Source organism: Cricetulus griseus, assembly GCF_003668045.3.
Source record: "Cricetulus griseus strain 17A/GY chromosome 1 unlocalized genomic scaffold, alternate assembly CriGri-PICRH-1.0 chr1_0, whole genome shotgun sequence".
Lineage (NCBI taxonomy): Eukaryota > Metazoa > Chordata > Mammalia > Rodentia > Cricetidae > Cricetulus > Cricetulus griseus.
In genome coordinates, this window is record NW_023276806.1 from 236851763 (window position 1) to 236874938 (window position 23176).

Consider the following 23176-nt stretch of genomic DNA (forward strand, 5'->3'; position numbering starts at 1 on the left):
TTCCTAGGCAAGACTCAGTGAATGAGATCCCTCTGGTTACCCAACTCCCTGCCTCCCATTTAATCCTAAACCCATAGTTCACTGCTCTAAAAGAACCACAAATTCCAGCAATCATGATGATAGGTCTGCATGTTTTTCCCCGAAAGTGGCTCATTATTTCATAAATCACTATTTCATAATCAAATTTTATCAAAAGACTGATACTTTCTTTGACTTAAACAAATGTCTGTGGTATGACCATATTTTTATCATTTAAAAACTAAAGTAAGATTTATTTTGTAGCTCTGGTGGTGACTTTTTCATAGCAACTAAATAGACATAAAATAACTTCACAGTGAGATTACTCTGAAATAAAACATGTTAAAACTGTTAATAACTGAGTGATTTAGCTACTAATATTTATCTCTCTTACTTTTTTCTGTGAGTCTCCAGGAGATATTACACCTTCCCACTCTGGCTTTTCTCTTGAGGTACTTTTCTCAGCTGCACTGTGAAATACTGTCCATGGCAGGATCATGTTGTTCCTACAGCCCCAACCTGCTTGATGCTATTGGAGAAGATATGTTGGGGATAGTTGCTATCTCACTGTGCAGCTGTTAATATAACCAATGTTTCTAGGAAAATACACAAATGTACAACTTGGTTTTATACACTATTTGTCTCCTAAACATCAATAAATATTATTTGTGTCCCTATATTTGTAAGATTCCCTGATACATATTCAGTAATTGTCTTTCCCTTTCTTGGATACAAAACTGAGGCCAAAAAGTACTAAAATGTAAATTAGATAATATTCTGTCATTTTTAGTGAAAACAGTTTTAAGTAACCCACAAAACTTCTCTACTTTTTTTGGAGATAGATCTATGGTAACCTTGCCAGAAAGTTCATGGTTATGCATAGGTATTTTTAAATATTTCCCAGAGCTGCTTTAAAGTTTTTTGATATAAAGTTTTTTGATATAGAGTTTAATTTGCTCTCCTTAATTAAGATTAATTAACAGCTAAATACTATGAATTTTTGCCCCCATCTTGAAAGTTGAGAAAATATTATCAGTTCTGTGACAAACTGTTTGTGCTATCTTTGGGAAACAAGGATCAGTTGGCAGTTAAAATCAATACTGATTAATTTCTATGTGAAAATTATGAAAATGCTCTTCCTACATTTAAGAAAATCCTTTGTGTTTGCCAATATAATCTTGTTGTAAAATATAGCATGATAATCACCTTAGTCTTGTTGTGTAAGTTAAGTGAGAAAATATTAGATGTGAAAAAAATCTTAACTGTTTATTGCATATAAAATCTTTTAAAAAATGTAGCATTAAAGTTGCCGTTTCATTAGTTATACAAAATGAAGCACATAAATCAGTGGAAATATTAATATAGGTAGAAAAACAGTGCAATGGAAAAAACTAGAGTTATTACTTGTGAAAGTGGTTCTCAATCTTCCTAATGCTGAGACCCTTTAATACAGCTCTTCACATTGTGATGACCCCCAGCCATAAGATTATTTTCATTGGACTCTCAAAACTGTAATTTGTTACTGTTATGAATCATAATGTAAATGTATGTTTTCAGATGATCTTAGGCCAGCCCTTTGAAAGAGTCACTCAAATTCCCAAAGGGGTCATGACCCACAAGCTGAGAACCACTACTATCTATCTATATATAGATATAGATAGATTGCTGTGTTTATATAATATCAAACTGTTTATTCAGCGACATAACAAAACATTCAATTTCTTACCTAAAGTCAAATAATGCAGGCTTTTATTGGAAGCTGTTATTACCCATGTGTTTACATAAATTGTGTAGATGACATATGTTGGACTTTTAAAGTAAGTACCTTGACAAGTGTTTACTAAGTAAGATCTTTCTATGTAGTAGATAATGGTGTCCAGTTGAGCATATGAAATGAAATATTGTTTGGTATTATGTACGTGGGTTCAGTAAGACTTGGGATATCAAATCAGAGAACAAACCCATACCATAGTAATTAATCAAGCAAAGAGGAATTCCAGATAGAGAGACAGGGACTGACATGTGATAATGTTTAGGATTAGAAATAGAAATTAAGGAATAACTTAGGGAACATGACACATATACAGTAAAGAAAGTGCATGAAGAAGAAACCTGAACATTTTCTCATGGCTTGGCAAGAGGTCTCTTAGGCCCATGATATGAAGAGCTGCAGACGAGTCTGTGATATGTGCAGCCAACTCCTTCAGTGGTAGAAGTAGTAGATAGACACAGCAAGAAGTCAGTCCAAAGGCTCTCCCAGGAAAGAAAGATGTGACCAGGCAATAAAAAGATGAGAAAGAGAAAACTAATACAAAAACAGATTGGACAAACAAGTGTTAAACCTGAGGGCTATGGAGACAAAGCTCAGGGGCAAACCCGGATGTGAAAAAAAAAAAAAAAAAAAAAAAAAAAACAGAAAAGAAAAGAAAATGGAAGAAAAATAAACCAGAAAGAGAACACATAAGCAGGAAGAAGGTTTAAAGCAAAGGGGACAGGAGAAAACAGGGCAAGAAGAATGAAAATGTTGCATCAGGGTCATGCTAGGGGATGCCCTTGTGAATCTTACACGTTGGTACCAGAGTACATAAAATCAGCCAGATATGCTAGCAGGTTGAAGCCAGTCAAGACCGCCACTGCCAGTCGGCGATCCCAGGCACACACTGAGTGGGGATGTTTGTACTGACAGTTCGCATCCGTTGCTCTGTGGGGCTGGCCATGAAACACCTCATTGAACTGGTAGAGGGGCCAGATGACAATGGCGGTAGTGTACATGAGGACAGAAACGAAGGCCAAGCTTTTCAAGAAGGTGGGGAAGGGAATGGGGATGATGTTGGTCCAATTCCCCAGTTTCAGTATGATGGCCACCATGGTTAGGATGAAGCATATGGCGTACACAGCCACACACCACTCCAGGGCAGGTTCAAGCTTGTACAGGCGTGGGTTGTTGATGAAGAGAAAGATGACACATGCTACAAAGGTCTCAACGACCTTGAGCCGCCCGGGCACAGTGGCCATGTAGCCAGCTATCCCACCAGGCCTTGCTTGAGCCCAGGTCACTTCCGTTGCATAGGCCACACAGGCGATGCAGGAGAAGACTGTGGCCACGATAGCACGATTTCTGTCAGATCCATAAGCCAAAAACTGCACATAGGTGACAGGGTAGATGATGGAAGACGTCAGACAGAAGAAGACAGCATAGTTGGCGCAGGTGATGGAGAAATCCAGCCAAGACAGGGGGACACGGCTCAGGAAACCACTCAGTTCTATGATGAGGATCAACAGGGTCATGGAGAAGCAGAAGCACCAGGAGAACATGCACCAGTTACCCATGGGGCCCATCCAGTTACGTCCGTGGGCCACTAGTGAGAAAGCCAAGCAGGTAGATAACAGTTGGCACAGACGGAGAAGGCCCAGTGGCCGGATCAGGGCCCGACTGGAGCCCACAACAGTCAAAGACTCCAGGCCAGGTGATGCCGAGGTCTTGATGGTCGTTTGGGTCACCATTACCGTTCCGGGCGTGACAGACATTAAACTGAGCAACTGACGGTTCCAGATTGTGAAGTTCCGGGTTGTAAAGAGATACTGAATAACACACTTGACAAATGTTGGTAAGAATACATCCACAGACTGTGGCTTCTGAAGTTGTTCATGCCGTTGGCCTTTGAAAGTGTCTCAGTGCCAAAGCATACCTGTTCTCTCTAGCTGTGTCTTAGTCAGTTACATGTATGTGTTAAAGGTGGTAGGGGTTGAGGGCAGTATGTCGTATACTTCCCCTTTAAGTAAAGAGAAAAAAACTCTGGCAGTCAATAATTTACAGCATCCGCTTGAAGCTTTAAGCACAGACCCAGAGTTCCAAGGATAGGCTTGGATATGGTACAACAATTTTGATCAGTATTGCTAAAATCCCACTATTCTAGTCCATACTAAAGGAGGCAAGAGATGGATGAATGCCTTTTCTCCCCACTCCTTTCTGTGTATCAAACTACAAAAAGACAAAATAAAAACCAAAATCGGAAAAACACACAAAAATAGGCAGAAAGTTCAACATGGTCTTAAAGACAACTCTGATACTTCTGAGGGGCAGTGACGGTATCCCTCCTGTCTCAATTTTAAAAATGGACTCTGCTAGTCTTAAAGGCATACTTAGATTTTTACTTCTCTTTTCTTCCTAGTTTCAAAAGAAAATGACGAAGTAGCCTTATTATTTTTTAATGGTTCTTTAAGATAGTATCTCATTTAGCTCAGATTAGCCTCGAATTAGTTATGTAGTTAAGGCTGGCCTTATTATCCTCTTGATTCTCCTGTCTCAGCATCCCAAGTGCAGGGATTGCAAACTATCCTGTGCCCTCAACCCAGTTCTTTAGCTCTGTTCTTCAATAAGTAAGTTTCTTAAGAGTTATTCTTCTTTGTCTTGGGTAGATGGAGAGATAGAGATTGAAGGCATAGGAGGATTGGGGTGCCTGGAGAATGTACTGAGCATGCATATGTGTCTATTCTGGTTGGTCTAGTTAAACCCCATGATAATTATAGCACTGATTCTATGTACCTATAAAATTTCAGACTGATACAATGAATTAACACCTATAAAGTATATGTGCATGAACAAAATTTATTCAATGTTTAATTAATTACTGTCACTGTGTGAACAAAAAAAAGACAAACTTTTAAAATTGATAGCAATGACCTGAATGTGGAAATTTCAGTTTGTTTTATAGTTCAAGAAGATGTCTAAGAAACAGACTATAAACAGAGATGAACAGACCTGCTTTAGGATTTTGTACTAAACTAAATAATTAAGTATGTGTTTAAATTACATAAGAATAAAGATAAAGCTGGGTGGTGGTGGTGCTCGCCTTTAATTCCAGCACCCGGGAGGCATAGGCAGGAGGATCTCTGTGAGTTAGAGGCCAGCCTGGTCTCCAGAGCAAGTGCCAGGATAGGCTCCCAAAGCTACAGAGAGAAAGCCTGTCTTGAAAAACAAAAATATAAAAAATAAAAAAAGATAAAGATAAAAATTGCTGCCTTGTATGTGTGACTTGTGCTTCGATGGTGTCCATTCTTAGGAACTTCCAGGATATTTATTGGACTGTGTCTTTCAAACTTCATTTGTAAAAGTGTTACAACTTTTAAATGTCTGGGAATAACAAAATTTCCCAGAATATTCCATTTAAAGCCAAGTAGTGTTTGAAATGTCTGTTGCATAAAGGATTTACATCCATATAATTTCCATAAAAGATAACTATGCAAAGAATACCTTTTAGAGAGAATGCGTATGTGAATGACTACATGATTTTATGTGTGTCGGAGATCATAAGTCAGATCCCTTCTTGATGAAGCCATTCCTCTAGTTGACAACTGTCAAAGCCATCTGAAAATCCCATGAATATTAAGGCACTGTTCACCAGCACATTTGGTATTTTGAAGTAAGGCAAATAGAACTCATGAAATATGAAAGGACTGTGCCATGTCGCTTTGTGGAAAATATTGCCATTAAGATGATGTATGGAGAAATTCACACCTTCATCTGCTGGGAGCACTCAACTGTGTTTTCAATCAGCTATATTCCTTGCTTTGATAGTGTTACCATTAGTTTATACCATTTTTTCCCCATGGATTTAGGAGATCCCACTGCTAAACTTATGTAAAAGACATGATATTTTCATGTTTATATTTTAAACACAGAACCATGATTTTACTGGTATTTTAGCCATTAATAGATTATAAAATGCTTCCATTCCAGTAATGGTCCAGGTGTGTTCTCAGGAACATCATATATTAGAAGTTTTCATTGAACTGCTGGTTTGAGAAGTCTAAATTTATAAGAGTTCCTTTTATAGTTCAGTACCAGGAAATATTTTGTCCACCTTAGAGATAATATATATTTTTTGATTATGCTTGAAGGCTTACAGTTTTACTTAACACATAAAATCTTACATCTAAGTCACTTGCAACAATGTAGTTATTTCTATTCTCCTTAGTTTATATGATTTTAAAATATCAAATACAGATTTATTATTCTGAAAGACAAATACAAACATCATATGTAAAGGTCTTGATGTCTTAAGAATGTGGAAAATTATGCTAAATATTAAATAATTAAATTATACACATATGTGTATGTATTTATTACAAAATCATATAATATTTACCTTAGAGTTTCTATTACAGCATATTCTATAATATTTTACATTATATGATGAGGAAGAAAATTATTTTCCTTTTAATTCAAAGAAATTCATATGTACTGAAATATAGAAGGGATATGCAGTGCATGATAAGAATTTACTCTGTCTCTCTGTTTGGCTCTCTCTCCTCCCCTTTTCTTTGTCTCTCTCTAACAGACACATACACATATGCAGTTTCCTTTAAGATACATGTTACTGAATTGCAGTTGATTTGCTCTTTGTTTGTATTGAAACAATGGAGTATAATTCATCATTGTAGTCTTTTGCTTGCTTTGTTTGTTTGTTTGTTTGTTTGTTTGTTTCTCAAAACAGGGTTTCCTCTGGCTCTGCGTAGCCCTGACTGTCCTGGAACTTGCTCTGTAGACCAGCCTGGCTTTGAACTCAGAGATCCACTGCCTCTGCCTCCTGAATACTAATTTTAAGGTATGTATCATCACTGCCCAGCCCATCAAATATGTATCCTTATGTTCATTTACAAATGTAGCTCTTATTGTCATCAAAGAAGTTTCTTTTTTCAGCAGATAGAGATCACTACAGAAAACTACAACAGGTAAAAACACAGAGATTAAATGACCATGGAGTGCCTGACCCAGTTATTATATCAATAGCTCAACCCCTACCCCAATCTTCAAGAAACATCTTGGAAGAGAGGGTTGAAAGGTTGTAAGAACCAGATGATCAGAATACATACTGGCTGAGCAGCTGTCTCTTCTAAAGAAAGGAGACATGATCTCTAAGCTTCTATGCTATAATTAAAACCTGTCATATTTGCTTTGCTAAGTTTCACTAGTAAATTGGGCATTATTTTATTAAATTTCATTTTAAATTAAAATTTTATTTTTTCACTTGAGCTAAGCACATTTCAACTATTTAAATAGCATGTGTGTGTCTCATTTCTAGCAATGGGACAATGTCGATTCATATCAGTTGAACCTACGTGTTTCAGAGTACACAGGTTTCTAACCTACTACTATGTCATATTTGACATAGATCAGGAGCAGATCCAGACACTAATGGTGGTATCCAACTAAGGGCAAAAGCTGAAATTTCACAGAAGACTTGCTGTTTTGAAGATATGAGAAAATTAAAAATCGCAAAGTATCTTAATTTAATAATTCTAATATGAAAAGCTTGTGAAATGTGATTCACAAGAAGCAGTTTTAGAGAACTGTACATTTGGTAAAGTGTTGGCCATGAAATTTTGCCATTGTAAAAGGACAGCTGCATTGATAAGCACATTCAGAAATCAAGACAGAAAGATCTCTGATGATCATTGTCCATTCTCATTCCTAAATCAGGGTGTCCAAGGTTCTGTGAGATAGCTTGCATCAAAAATGAGGTAAAGATGTGATGAAGGAAGACACTAGATGCATACTCCCCCATGGGTACCATAAAGAATTTAAATACAATATTGTGAATGAGAACATAACTTGATCCATAATTCTCTTTAAAGAACTGAAAAAAGTCTCATTGCATCTTTAATTTTGAATATACATGCTTACTGAAGGCTGGGGATTGGGATTCTCTATACTGTATTTTACTCCAATCTAAAACTTAAAACCAATGATTTCTCCTTTTATTTTGTTTTATTCTAAACATTTTGGATTGTGTGGCAGATTCTGTCTTTATTCTGATCTAGAAAGGAAGATTTATCAGGTGGCTAATTTTTTCCTTTATTTTATTGATATTTCTCTAAGTTTTGAATGCTTTCCTGAAACTTCTAAAAATAGTTTTATGAACCTAAAACACAAGGGATATTTGTTCACTTATTTAGGACAGTACTACTGTGATTTTGCATGAATTATAACTCCATAAAAAGGTAATATACTGAAGCAATGTTTAGCAGTTGGGTTATTAAATTCCCATTGCCTGACTTAGTATATTGATTTCAATCTGACAGACACTCAAAGAAAAACTATGTCAACTGCATATTGAAAATAAGATTACAACAAATGTTATGTGCTGGAAAGGTTTCCACCGTTCCCATGTTTTTTTATGACCAAGCAGCCTATAAGGAATACTTTCACATTTCTCTGTCTTCTATTTTTTTTCCTTCTGAAAAGCCAAGGGTAGCTCCAGGCAGTCCCCTGGCATGATTAATGACAGAGGCAGTGGCCTTTGTGTTACATTGTTTTATTGCTACCAAGAGTTTTCAAGGTCATTATTTCCTTACCAAAAGTTCAAAGGAAGTTAAATATTCATAAAACAAGACCTAATTTTATGATAGAGGCCATACTTGTTTTTTTATGACAGCCCACTTTAATGAGCAGAAATACAAAGAAATGTTCACTATAAATATTTGACATCAGATTCTGCTATAGATGATGATAGAAAGTCTTGGTAATGGAGGGAAATAAGCTAAGGGTGTTTAGGTGCCTCTTTGATGTCTATAAAAAAAATCACAAGTCTCTCAAACTACTTAAGCAAAGTGCATTAGTTTGGAGTGAAGTACCTGGAGTCAAGCTGATGAGACTGGAGAATCATCTTTTTGTGCTGTCTTTTCCATCCCAGGGTTATCAAGTGTACTGAACTGGCCATACTTTGGGAGAGACAAAGCTTGGTTTCACCTCACTTCTTACAATCCATCACTGAGGGAAGTCAGCACAAGAACCCAGGACAGCAACCTGGAGTCAGGAACTGAAGGAGATACTATGGAAAAGCACAGCTTCCTAGCTTGCTTCTCCTGGCTTGCTCCATTTGCTTTCCTTTTTAAATACTATCATACATTATTAAAATATAATTAATCATTTCCCTGCCTCCCTTTCTTCCCTCTAATCCTTCCTGTTTCCTATTTCCCCAACCCCTCCCCTATCCCCCTCACTCCCTGTCAAATTATGATCCCTTTCTCTTTATTGTTAGATACACACACACACACACACACACACACACACACACACACACACACACACATACGTGTAAGGGAAATTATATAAGCAACATCCTGCTAAGTCTGTTCAATGCTGTTAGCGTGTGTGTGGTTTCAGGAGTGAGCACATTTGCATTGGATAGGCAATTAGGGGACTCATCCCTGGCAGACAATAACTTCCTCAGATCTGGTGGATAGGTCTTCAACACAACTCAGTAAATCTTAGGGAACTTCAGGGAAGAAGTTAGAAAGATTTTAAGAGTCAGAGCAGCAGAAAGTCTGCTGTGAGAGTGAGCCTCCTGGAAACGCAGGAAAACTACATCCATAATGCCTTAACAGTGTGGTTGCCTGACATGACAAGTCAATGTCAATGCCAGTAGACATGCTAATACATTAAAGGGAAATTTCATTGTGTCCTACCCCTAGCCAAAGGATTGACAATGTTTTCTTGTTGGACATTTGTAAAGAGAAAGCTGGTGAATCCTAAATAAGAGAAAAAAACAAAAGAAACTAAAACATTGTAAGCAAGACAGAGAGGAGGGATAGCAGAGAAATAAAGGAGACGGGGGACTGAAGTAGAGAAGGAAATGAAGAAGATAATGGATGGAAGACAACCATATGCACATGTCATTCATCACAAAGACACTACCTTGTTTGACCTCTATTTGTTATATACTGTATCTATGAATGTTTCAAAATGTATTTAAATCATCACAACTTCTGGTGTATTCCTATGGCAAATGTTATACTAAATATGAGGAAGGGATTTATACTAATTATTCAGAAGTCTATGTGATTGCTAATCTTGGCTGTTTGTTTGACTACATCTGGAATAAACTATAAATAAACAAACTGCTGGGCACTCTTGAGGGATTTTTTTTGATCAGATTATTTGGGGCACAAGACCTTCCCTAAAAGTTTGGGAACCCATTCCATATAAAAAGATACTCTCTCAGCCTAGACACGTGAGGGAGGATCTAGACCCTGCTCCAAATGATGTGACAGACTTTGAAGTTTCCCCCATGGAAGGCCTCACCCTCCCTGGGGAGCAGAAAGGGGATGGGATAGGGGGTCTGTGGGGAGTTGGGGAGAAGGGGATGGAGAGGGAACTGGGATTGACATGTAAAACAAACTTGCATCTAATTTAAATTTAAAAAAAAAGGAAAAATAGAGAGTGATAACTTCTGGGGCCAGTCAGGCAAAAGGTCAAAGATGATGGAAACATTATTTATGGTCTTCTTGCTCTCATTCTTGCTGGTAAGGTTAACCTGTCTTGTTTATGGATTCTTTCACAGGTCTTAGAAGCAACTTCTAGAGGACTACTACTTAGACTGAAAACCAGTAGTTCATAGGAATCCACCAAGACTAAGGTGGAAACTGGAACTGAAGAGATATCCATCCTTATGAAGTGAAAAATTACAAGGTTCTCTACCTTTCTAGTTTGTAGAAGCCATTGTTGGCCAACCCAGACCATTTCCCTGAAGTCAATGTAATAAATACCCTTTAATTAACACACACACACACACACACACACACACACACACACACACACATATATATATATATATATATATATATATATATATATATATATATGCTCTATGAGTTCTTTTACTTCATAGAACCTTAACTAATCAAGTTTTTTAAAACATACTTAAAGTAAATTTCAAAAACACTTAAATAAGGAGAAATATTTTTTGTCTTACTCTCAATTGAAAAGATGGTTTGCTGTGTTTCTAGTTCTTGTTTAACTTATAATAAATTTAAAAAGAAAAGGTCAGTTTATCCTTATCTCTTTCTACTTGTATTGAGCTATTAATGTTTTAAATATATTGAATTAGGTAACACAGAAAGATTTACTAGTTAGATTAAAAGTAATGACAAAAGACTTTTAATAACTAAAGAATTTCAAACAAGCACAGATCATTACACAATATTATAGTAAAATGATACCCTGAATAACATCTTCAATACAACAAAGTACATGTATGAAACCATTTAAACATAAATCCATAAACAATGCAGGGCTCTTGTCCTTAAGAAAAAGTGTTTTAAGAAAAACATTTAATAGGTATTATAAATAGTAGTGATTATAAAGTATATTCCCAATAGAAATACATCTTCAGTGCTACAATAAACTAACATAAAGTTCAAACAGAAGCACACAGGAAGAAGAAACCAAAATTAATTATCTGTTGGGATAAAATTTCCTGAAAACATAGTGTTTTTCTGTAGTCACAAACCTAAGTGAAATGGGATAAGCTATTTACAACAGTGGATAAATATATTCATTATGATTTGTATATTATACTGTATATTCCTACATGCATGTACAGCAAATGGGTATCACCCAATAATGGGATAGGAAACACAAGTGCTTTGAAATTTTTCTTAGCTTCTTGAAGATTTGATCTTTCTGTCTTTAGTACATTAGAAAGCAATGGGAATTTGAGGCACAGAATGCTGTATGAAAATTTATATTACAATATAGAAATTTAATGTATTTTATGCTTTTATAAAAGATATGGCACAATTCCATTTTATTAAAATATTAATCATATGAGCATATCTTAATTCCAGCACTTTGAAGCAGAGACAGAGGCATATCTGTGAATTCAAGGCTATCCATTTTGCTCTGTGAGATCCAGGACAGACAGGACTGAGAGACCTGTCTCCAAAACAAAATCATAATAAACAAATAGTATTTTCCATGGAACTTTGAAAGAAGGAAAATATTAGAACAGTTTTAAGAACCAGTGAGTGTCAGAGGTAAAGAAAAAGGTGATTTCCTAGCTTCAGGAATGACTGTCCCCTTATTATGCTTTATCAATGCCCTTCATATTTTTACCCATGAATTAATTAGCTATTTGTCTGATTCACAAGAAAAGATAAAATTAGCAATGTTGAATTGTTTGTATCTGAAGTCTATTGTAAGTAACAAGGGTTTAGGGAGATGATATCCTTCAAGAAATAAAGCTGCCTCACTTCAATTGTTCTAGGAGAGATGGGTGAGAGGTAGGAAGAAAGACAATGTAGCTCTTCACACCTGATATTAGGAAGTTGGGTGGTTTAACATAAAATTATGACTTCATGCTCTATAAAGATATCCAAAGCCAGTGAGTGCAGCATAAAAGGTCTGATGATTTCAAGTGGTCTAATGATACTCACATAAAATTATAAAAAATGGGGTAGGGTGAGTGGTTTGTAGGATATCGGTCTTTGCTAATCAAACTGATTGGTTATTCTGGTTTGGATATGAAATTTCCAGCCCCAAAGATTGGCTATTGGAAGTCTGTATTTGTAGAGTCAGTGACACCTGTGGGGTGCTTACAGGAAGGGCTTGGACCATACCACTTTGCTTTCATCTGAAGATCATACCTTTGATGCATTTAAGATATGAATAGATTTTGGAACTCTGAAAGGCATGTCCTGGTTGGAGGATATAAGTGTGTGAGGTGTGACTTTGAAGATTATATCCTGGCCTGTGGATATGACTTAGTGGATAAAACTCTTGCTACAAAGGCATTAGTATAGAATTTTCATAATATTTGTTGATGTGACAACAGGCTGCAATTCCTGTGCACTAGAGGCAGAGGCAGAGGATCCTGGTACAAGCTAACCCTCTAGATTAGCTGAATTATTGGCCTCTGGGTTGAAGTGAGAGACCTTGTATACTTAAATAAGTTGGAGAGTATTTGAATGACACCAATGTCACCCTCTTACATACATACGCATGCACACAGAGCATAGGCATAAATAATTAGGATAAAAAAAAAGGAGACTTCTATCTCTCTTTTGACCAATTATTCTGATTTTCTCTTTCTCTGCTTCTTAATCAGACTGTATATTAATTTGTTCCCCCTACCCTAAAGTAATTGAGTCAGCCAGTCATAGACATAAACCTCACAAGCTATGAAGCTTCTAAAGTTCTTCTATTTAGGTTATTTTTGACAGGGATTTTGTCACTCTGACAAAAATTAACTAATGCATTGAATATTTCTAGTCATGACCTTAAAGCTCTGACTTTCTAAGCTGTCTAGTCAAGACAGTCTTGACTAGACATGAGAGACGTTGGACACCCAAGTATTCTAATCAATGGAATATTTTCCTGAATGGAGCTTCAGAAAAATACTGGATAAGGCCTTCTAGGACAACACAAAAATGTCAGATATTATTCAAAAAATGAAAATATCTAAAGTGGATAATCATGAAAAGCATAGATGTTAGGAACAGCTGCTACAGCCTTAATAGACTTAGAAGGAGGTTGGACTCCTGAGTTATCTAAGCAATGGAAGCTGTGTTGTTTTGTTTTGTTTTGTTTTGTTTTGTTCTTCTCCAAATAGATCTTATGAGGAAATCTGTCTCCTTTCCTGAATTATTTATATTTCCTTGTTTCTAACATTTATCTATAGGCTGGCAGTAACAGTGTTACAGTATCATTTGAGCCCTGTTAAGGTTGTTTCTTATGTGCTAAGGGTAGCCAAATGGATGAATTCTAAATCTGTGTGGAGACATACCATTTTCTCTTAAAGGTTTATCCAGCTGGACAGATAAGTTACCAAGCTAGGGAACCACCTCTCAAGAATGCAGTGGTGGGCGAATGTTTCCTGTGATGAGTATGAAGTGCCCTTACCCATTCTTCTGGTTAATTGTGGATTGAAGTCTACTTGGTTAGATATTAGAATGGCTACACCCAGTTTGATTCTTGGGTCCATTGGCTTGGAAAAAATTTACTCTGAGATAATGCCTGTCCTTAATGTTCAGGTATCTTGTATGCAGCAGCAGAATTGATCCTGTTTTCACATCAACTCTTTTAGCTTGTGTCAAACTGGGGAGCTGAGTTCACTGATATTGAGAGGTATTAATGAGTAATGACTATTAATTATATTAATTACTGTTATTTTGCTGTTGTGATTGATTTTGCTGGGGTGAGATTATTTATTTCCTGTGTATTTATGGCTATATTTAACTTTCTTGGGGCAGAGTTTTCCTTTAAATACATTCTGTAGGGCTGGATTTGTGGATAGATATTTATATTTGACTTTGCCTTGGAATATCTTATGATATTCTTGTGATATTCCTTGGCAAAGTCAAACATCTCTATGGTAATTGAACATTTTGCTGGGTATAGTGTTCTGGGCTGGCATCTGTGGTCTCTTTTGCAGGATATCTGTTCATGACCTTCTGACTTTTAGTGTTTCTGTTGAGAAATCAGGTGTAATTCTTACAAGTCTCCCTTTATAGATTATTTGGCCTTTTTCTCTTCAGCTCTTAATATTCTTACTTTGTACTGTATGTTACTATTTTGTTTCTTATGTGCTAAGGGTCTTTCTTTTCTGAATCAATCTGTTTAAGGTGTTCCGTCAGATTTTTGTGACTTCATAGGCACGTCAAGGTGAACACTCCTCCATTGCTAGTGGGAATGAAAACTTGTATAGCCACTTTGGAAATCAATATCATGGTTTCTTATAAAATTGGATATTGATCTACCTGAAGACCCAGCTACCCCACTCCTGGGCTTATACCCAAAGGTAGCTAGCTCCATCATCCCACAAGGATATTTGATCAGCTATGTTCACAGAAGCTTTATTCTTAATAGGCAGGAACTAGAAAAAAAAAACTTAGATGTCCCTTAGCTGAAGGATGGATAAAGAAAGCATGATACATTTATACAATGAAATATTACTCAGATTTTCTAAAAATGACATCATTAAATTTTCAGAAAAATTAACAGAGCTAGGAAAATTATCCCGAGTGAGGTAACCTAGACCCAGAAAGACAAAAGTGGTACATGGACACTTACAAGTGGATATTAGCTATAAAGTAAATGATAATCATGCCACAATCTACAGACCTATAGAGGTGAAGTGAAAAGGAAAGTCCTCCTCTTTCTCCTACCTCCCTCCCCCCTTACCTTCCCAAGGGAGTGTATGGGAGGTGGGATTGGGGTATTGGTGGGGGGGGATGGGAGGATGGGAGGGAGAGGGAACTTGGATTGTTATGTAAAATTAGATTGTTTTTAATTTAAATAAAAAAATTTTAAGAAGTGTTCTTAGGGGGATGGGGCACCGGATCTCCCTAGGAAGAACTAGAGGAGATTTCACAGATAAGACTGAGGGAACTAGAGAGATCAGGGCAGGCAGAGGGATGGAAGGAGAGATTATTGGAAGAGATGACTAGAATTGGAATGTATTTTAGGGACAAGGTGGTAATCTAGAGTAAAGCAAATCCCTGGAATCTACCAGGATGATTGAGGGAAAACACTTAGTAATGGGGGTTGCAGAAACTGAACCAGTCATCTTCTCTAACCAAGGAAGGTTTCCCATGGAGAGATTGGGATATCAACCCAACCACAACATCTTTGACCTATAATTTGACCTGTGTATAGGATGTGCTGGGGTAAAGGTCATGCAGAACTTGTGGAAATAGCCAACCAATGAATAGTCTAGCTTGAGACCCACACCATGAAAGGGAGCTTTATCCATGTTGACACTGCCTGGATTACCAGGAACCAGAGGCCTTAATAGCACAAAGACTTGGATAGAGTAATACATGACTATCAAAAAATAAATAAAATTTTTAAAAGCAATGAAATGACTTCTAGGGATACTCTGCAATATTTGTAGATCAGAGCCTAGCATAATTGTCATCAGAGAGGCTTCATCCAGAAACTGATAAGAGCAGAGCCAGAGACCCACAGCAAATCATTAGGCAGAGCTTGGGGAAATCGCTAGGAAGACAGGAAAGTATGACTGTGGGAACCAGAGGGCCAAGGACACCACAATAACATGCCCTATAGAATTAACTAAGAGGGGATCACAGAGGCTCACAGAGACTGACTGGCTCGACAGTCAGGGAGGGTATATGGGTCTGAGCTAGGTCCTCTATGTGGTTGTATAGCTTTGTGTTCTTGTGGGACTCCTAATAATGGGAAAAGGGCTGTCTGTGACTCTCTTGCCTGCCTTTTGGATCCCTTTCCTCTTACTGGGTTGTCTCATCTAACCTTGATATGAGGGTTTGTGCCTAGTCTCATTGTGACGTGTTATGCACTGCTTGGTGGATACCCCTGAGTGGCCCACTTTTTCTGAAGGGAAATGAGGGGAAGTTGATCTGGGGGAGAGTTTAGGCCGGAGGAGGGTCTGGGAAGAGAAGAGAAAGGGTAACTGTGGTTGAGATGTGATACATGAGAGAATTTATAAATTAATTTTTAAAAATGAGAAAGCAGATCTATCTTAAATCATGCTAAAATGGCGGGGAGAACAGTCCTCTCTTTAATGCTGAGATGAGCTTTTTCTCGAATTTCTGCCCTAAGTGCAGTTTCTTAAACAGCCATCAGTGTCTAGCGTGGTAAATCTGTTTGCTTTTTCTAAGTATACTTTTTTGAACATTTTGGTCTCATGCTTTGGGCTTCAATCTTTAAAATGCCCCCAGAAGCACTCCCTGCCTGCATACACACACACACACACACACACACACACACACACACACACACACACACACACACACCTTGTCATGCTGCTGCTTCTTGGCTATGTGGCTCATCTCCAGGCTGACTAACCCAACCACATACATATTCCCATCTCCCAGTTTGCCTGCCCAGGTTTTTATTTCAAAATGCTTGTAAACTTGCCAACAAGCTTCTGTGTGAGTCTGTTCTTAATTTCTGTAAGTACTGAGACTAAGAGCACTAGGAGGAAAACTCACTATCAGTACTAATACTTACCTCACATGTTTATTATACAGAATGCAATTTCTATTCCTGTTATCTATTCAGTAGACATTTTAATTCTTAACGAGTCAAGTACTGAGCTAATACTGATATTGATTAATGTTTCCATAATGTATTGGAAATTAATTCCCGTCTTTTAAGGACCATCTTAAATCTTGTTTCCTCTCTGAAATTCGATTCCCTTAATCTCCATGTCAAGCCATTTTTGAATTCCCAGATTAACTTTTATCTGTATCAACAACAACTACTAGGCATTTTTTAAAGTATCATTTCACATGCACAGATCTCATCTTCTAAACTATAATATTTAAAAGTGGAAGATATTGAAGTATCCATTTCTTCAAATGCCATGCTGTATGGTTTTTATTTACAGAAAAATGTATAAATAGACCAGTCTAGTGTTTGGACAGATATTCTGAAAGATTAAACATCTCTACTTAATTTAGATATAGTATTGAAAAATATAGTATTCTCACAGACAAGAAATAGTGACTAATACCAAATGCATTTCTCTATCCTTATATGTGTGTGTACAATATTATATATGTATAGTGCAACAAAAATGTATGTTGGAAGTATAACATAATTCAGATCTGTCAAATAAGCATGCACTCTTGGACAAAAGCAGTTTTCTTGCAGTTTGACTCTATTCTATGGTCCTCTAATGTATGAACTAACAGGGAAAAATGCAGAAGTACTAGACAAACTGTTTTTCTTAAACCACTTTGAAGTAGCTTGTTAATAGCTATTGAAAGCCTTGGCAGTATTGGGGGAATAGGGAAAACTCTACATTTTAATGAACACCCTTGCTAAACATCCACAAACCTTGTGCTCACAGTATTAGTCGTCTACCTTTAGGTGTCTCAAATGGCAGCTGTTGTTTTTATTAGTGTGTAAAATATCTGACTGCTGTTGTAATAAAGAAGCTAAATATCCCAGAGCTCTCTTCTTAGGAAAGGAGAGCAATAAAAGTGCCGTTCAGTAAACTCTATCCTTTCTAGTTAATAAAATAGACTATGTAGGTAGTAAAAGAATTGGAGCTAATCTGGTCTACCGGGCCCCCTAAAACAAGCAAAAACAATCTCCTTAATTGCTTGATTGGTTTGTGTAGCATCCAGAATGAAAAAGTATCCATCCATATTTCTAGTCTTTAACACTGCCAAATGTATGCATTTCTTTTGCTATAAAGTAGAATTATAACCCCTTGTGTCTTGTGGAATTTCACAAGCTATAGGAGAACCCTGTTTGTGATACATGGAAGACCTTGCTATGATTATTTACCTTCCTATTTGAACTCTAGATCAAAAATAAAAGTCACCAGTTTAGCTGATAAACTTTTATCATTTGAGCTGGTTTAAAAAAAAATCATGGTAAAACAAAAGAAAGCAAGAAATGAACAAATACATCACAAATCACATGCATTCATTTGTTAACTCTTTGGAAACCATAACAATGCATATGTAGATTAAAGTGAGGCTTCTTTTATTCTCTTTGAGAAAGGGGTTTGTTAATTAAATAAAAAGCATGTGCTAGGATTCAGACTTACTTAACAGATGCAAAGCAAGCAGTGCTATTTACCAAAGAGCCTAAAACTAATGTCAATTGCCATGGTCAGTAATAGAGGGCAAAACATTTGAAATTTTTTACCTAAATTACACTCCAGAGTTCAGAAATGTTTGCTTAGTGCCATATGATAAGGTAGTTCACAGCAGTCATAGCACACTCATGTGCAAAGACATTCAAATAGTTTGAAAAAGTGACAGTATGACTGTTCTCAGTAAGTTCAAATTTGTTTCAATTTGAAACTTAAATGTTTTTGGATACATCAGAAAATTTAAGCCTTCCCTTGTTGTGTATGTGAGTATTTGTGTATGTGTGTGCCTTATATGTGCATCTAAATCACACTTTAAATTAGCAAATGAAAATATGACATGATGCTTTTTCACATAAACAAATAACAATTTATCACTAAATGGAATCATTTTACACTACAAAGTCTGATCACATGAACACATACACAAGAACAATTAAGAAATGACTAGAGACAGCTGAATTAAAAAAAAAAAAAACCTTCAGTTCTGGGTAAGGAAATGGCAAGAGTCCAAAGCTCCAGGATTTGAAAAGAATCTAATAAAAAGATCAGAGTTACAACTTGACCTTATTTTATTAAAAAGCTGCTCTCTGTGATCCACCTGTGCAAGAGGGTATAATTTAATTTCAGACTGGAAAAAGAGTGATATCTAAAAATGATCAAAGGCATGTTAGATGGACCATGTGTTCATTAAGAATATATAATACACTACATGTAAATGCCTAGAATAGAGGTTTTACAAGGTCGTTGTTTCACTGAAGTTTTAATTGAATAATTAGTATAAATTCTAAAGTGGGTACTAAAATGTGATCTAAGGCATTCAATGATTTTTAATTAGGTTGTTAATTAATTATTTTATAATTTTAAGATAGATTATAGTATATTCAACTAGAATATGCATTCCTTTGGACTGATACTGGATGCTATGTCTTACAGCTTTTGCTGTATCTATCCTATTTCCATTGTCTTTTGTCATTGTTAGTGAAAGTTTGTAGGATATAAGTGACTCAGTTCTCTTGTTCCTGATTAACTGCTGGTCAACCAAACCAAATATATACCCCCATATTTCAGTTATACATTATCATTTTCTTATATTGCACAGAACTTTTAATTTAACAAATTTAAGAAAAATGTAAAATATTTTTGTTATTCTTGTTAGTAATGAAAAACATAATCTACTACATTGTGAAAATGGTTTAATGCAAATTATAATAGTTGATATCAATGAGTTAATTATATGTCCCAGACTCTCTCTGTGGGTGTTCTTATCTTCAGACTAACAGACACAAAATGTGGCTATATTTAAGCAATTGAACATAACCACAGTGGCCATTTTTTAATCTCCATCATTGGGAAATGAAAGATTTTCTTTAATAAAAAATTTTGCACATAAATGGGTTTTTCCAAAAGCTGAATGTTATGACTGCAAAAAATAACTTTAAAGTTTATAACTTTAAATGGAAATTTAAATAATATATTTTATTCATTTTCTTACTTTTTCAACCATGGAATACTGAACATAATGTAAACTTTTTTGATGACTGCAGATCAAAATTTATTTTACCCTACTATAGTTAAAATGCCCCAAATGCTTGGAAGCCTAGAGGAACTTGATTATGCATCTATTCGAAAATGATGAAGAACTGTTATACCATCGTTAAAAACCAGAGAGATCAAATATTTTCTCAAAGCTATTATTTTTATGTAATTGTCACAGTTATGGCTATAGAAACCATTAAATATGTATTACCTTACAGGAATGGCTATTGAGAAAGACATTCCTTATTTTCCCTAAAGCATTGGTGGCTCACAGTGTCAGGACTACAGAAACATTTGTCAGAGATACTCCAAGCAGGTCTGTATCACTTTAGAATGCCTTTGATAACAAAATTCTCACATTGAATAATTAAAAGTATAAGTAAGACATACACCCAACAGATAGACACGTTGTTTAATTTATGTTGTTATAGAATGCTTCTGAGTCTTGTTTCAAGTATTTGCAAGTGGAGAAACAAAATTCTTTTTGCAGGTGAAGACAAGTGCTAATACTAGACAGTTTATAGAGTTTATAAAAGTAAATCCACCTGTTTCAGGAAGAACTACAAGAATCAACATTATACCATTAACACTGTTTCAATTTTAACAGTAATGAGTTAAAGCATTCATTGTTTTGGATAGAATTCAAATGAAACACTAGACTCACAACTGATACATTCATTTTCCCTTTCATATTCATCACATATCATAAGAACATATATTGCTTTTCCTAGAAGTTTACTTTGTGTTGATTTTCATTAAATACTAAGATCTGACTTGTATCATGTTTGTAGAATTCTAAATCTACCACCACACATATGTACATAACTGAATGAGTCATATGCAATATGGCATATATAATGAAGATGGTCATTGAGGGTGTGTATATGTGTCATCCTTTTATAAATTATATGAGTTCACTTAGCATCATAACGGTTTATTTGATTTCATTTATTCTTAACTTTTCAATAGCACTGGACAAAGATATCCTCAACAGCATTCTCAGGAGGGCATTCTCTGAAGCACTTAAGTGAAGAAACCCATCTTAAATATTAATATTAAATGAAAACACCATTTGTAGTTGGAATTCTTTTTTATCACACATTGATTAGTTTTCTGACCAGTGTGTGCCCCTCATTCTCCCTTATATATCTCTTATCTTCTTCTTATCATAGAGCATTAAATGAGTTTCTCTGACACGGCTATCCGAAGCATTCAATAATCTCTCTGCTTCACCAAACGTAGCTTTCTTACCAGATTTCATCACAGGGTGAACATTTCACATCTTCCTGGCCATCTGCATTCTTATTTCCTCTAGATTCACTCATGGCTAAATGCCGTGGTTTATTTCAATTCTGAAATATTATTCTTCCAGAAATCTCTACCCAAAGCACATGTACCATCTAACTAAGCACAAATACTTGGGTGCAATATCCATGAAAAGAAGATATAATTAGGTAACTAGTAATGAGCAAAACCTAGACATATACTTTTGTTTTCTTTTTTCTCTTATTTTAAGGGTAATGCAGTGGGAGCATGAGATTAAATTTTTAAACAATACTAGGAAAGTAGTTAGTCTCAAAATAGATAAAAACCTACTATAATGATGTTTTCCACTGACATTTCATTTTTACAGATCTCCACAAATGATTTAGCATTTCAGTAGTTTTAAAGTTTTAAATAGTTTGTTTTACTCTTAGGAAATGGAATCAAAATGTATTTTTAAGGAAAGCTAAGGAAATCTATTATTACTCTTATATGCATGCATATAATTTCATGTATGATGAATTTCCTTAAATATTTCCACTTTTTTAAATAATATAAAGTAATATGAGTCATATTCAATAGAAAGTAATAACAGATCAGCATCCTGCTTAGCTTTAATAGTGAATGTGAGACAATCTAGACATCTTTGTAACAATAATTCTTTCTGCCAAGCCGCTCAAGTTCTGCCTGCTGCCATATTAAGGTCCCAAGTAATGCTCAGAGACTTATATTAGAACAAATGCTGCTTGGCTGATGACTAGGATTTCTCATCTGTTAGCTCAGTATTAATTATCATAAATCTATATATTTTATAAGACTTATCTTATTGGACACAAGCGACAAGCATCCTGTCTTCCCAGGATCACATCGTGACTCTGCACTTTCTCCTACCTTTCCCAGAATCCTTTTTGACTCCTAGTCCCAGCTATCCTGTTTTCCTATTGGCCAACAGTACTTTATTTATCAACCAATAAGACAATTATATACACAGAAGGACCTCCCCAATCATGTCCTCTTTTCGGTCTAAATAAAAAGAAGGTTAACTTACCTTTTATATTAACTGAAGAAAACTATAACCATAACTATCTGTCTTCAACTCCATCAAAGACCACAGAAGGATAATATATAAACTCTAGAACTGACAGAGACATCTCACTGCCTGGACAGTCACCCAAAGTTCCTCTGTAACATTGGGGCATCCATCTTCAGCCTATAAGCCACAGTGTGTGTGGAACACTTCTCCATTTCAGCAGTAACCCTTCAGGACTGTTCATCTTGTTTTGTAAGTTCAGCATTCACTTTCTTGTGGGTACTGCATGTCAAGTTTATACAGCAACAAACAGTCCAGGCAAGAGCAGTTTCTTGCCCAAATGGCTAATTGTGCCATGTTGAAGGCAAACTCCATATCAAGTTTCTTCGATGCCCATCCTCCTTTCTGACAAAATTGGTGTGCCAGGAGCAGTTGTGTTTCACTGTCAAGAAAAACCCTAAACCATTTAAATGCTATATATTTTGTAGGTCTTTGAAAGGTTTGAAGAACATCCATCTCAAATACATCTCTATATATCTAGAAAACCTAACATAATTATAATTTTTGACTATTATAGGTGACTATATAATATGTATTTAATTATGCATATCATTTTAAATGATCTGTATAAACACAATACCTAAACAAGAGGAGACATATACATATCACAAAATTGACCTTAAAGTTGTATCAATAAATGAAAATCCATACCAATGCAAAGTATTAATTCCTATATCCCAATCCCTTTTTTTCTTTTAAAAAGTGATTGACTGTGATCATTACCATTTATAACCAACCCCATTTTAATGAAAACAAAAATTTATAAACAATATTTGGGAATTTGGGCATTGTTCATTCCAAACTGCTTCCTGCTGTTTGGGGGCGATGTCCATACCATGAACATGATAAAACACAGAAATCTGGGTGTAGTCATCTATGGCTGCATTATTTCAGC

At 35.8% G+C, this 23176-nt stretch overlaps 2 protein-coding genes across 2 annotated transcripts in view; both read right to left on the reverse strand.

Moving 5' to 3' along the window:
* Galntl6 (polypeptide N-acetylgalactosaminyltransferase like 6) overlaps positions 1 to 23176 on the reverse strand; it is a 1027971-nt gene that overhangs the window by 825955 nt on the left and 178840 nt on the right. The window lies entirely within an intron of this gene.
* On the reverse strand, positions 2581 to 3522 carry LOC100754329 (myeloid-associated differentiation marker). Its single transcript, XM_027394108.1, has one exon. The coding sequence runs from the start codon at positions 3520 to 3522 to the stop codon at positions 2581 to 2583; it is 942 nt and encodes a 313-aa protein (XP_027249909.1).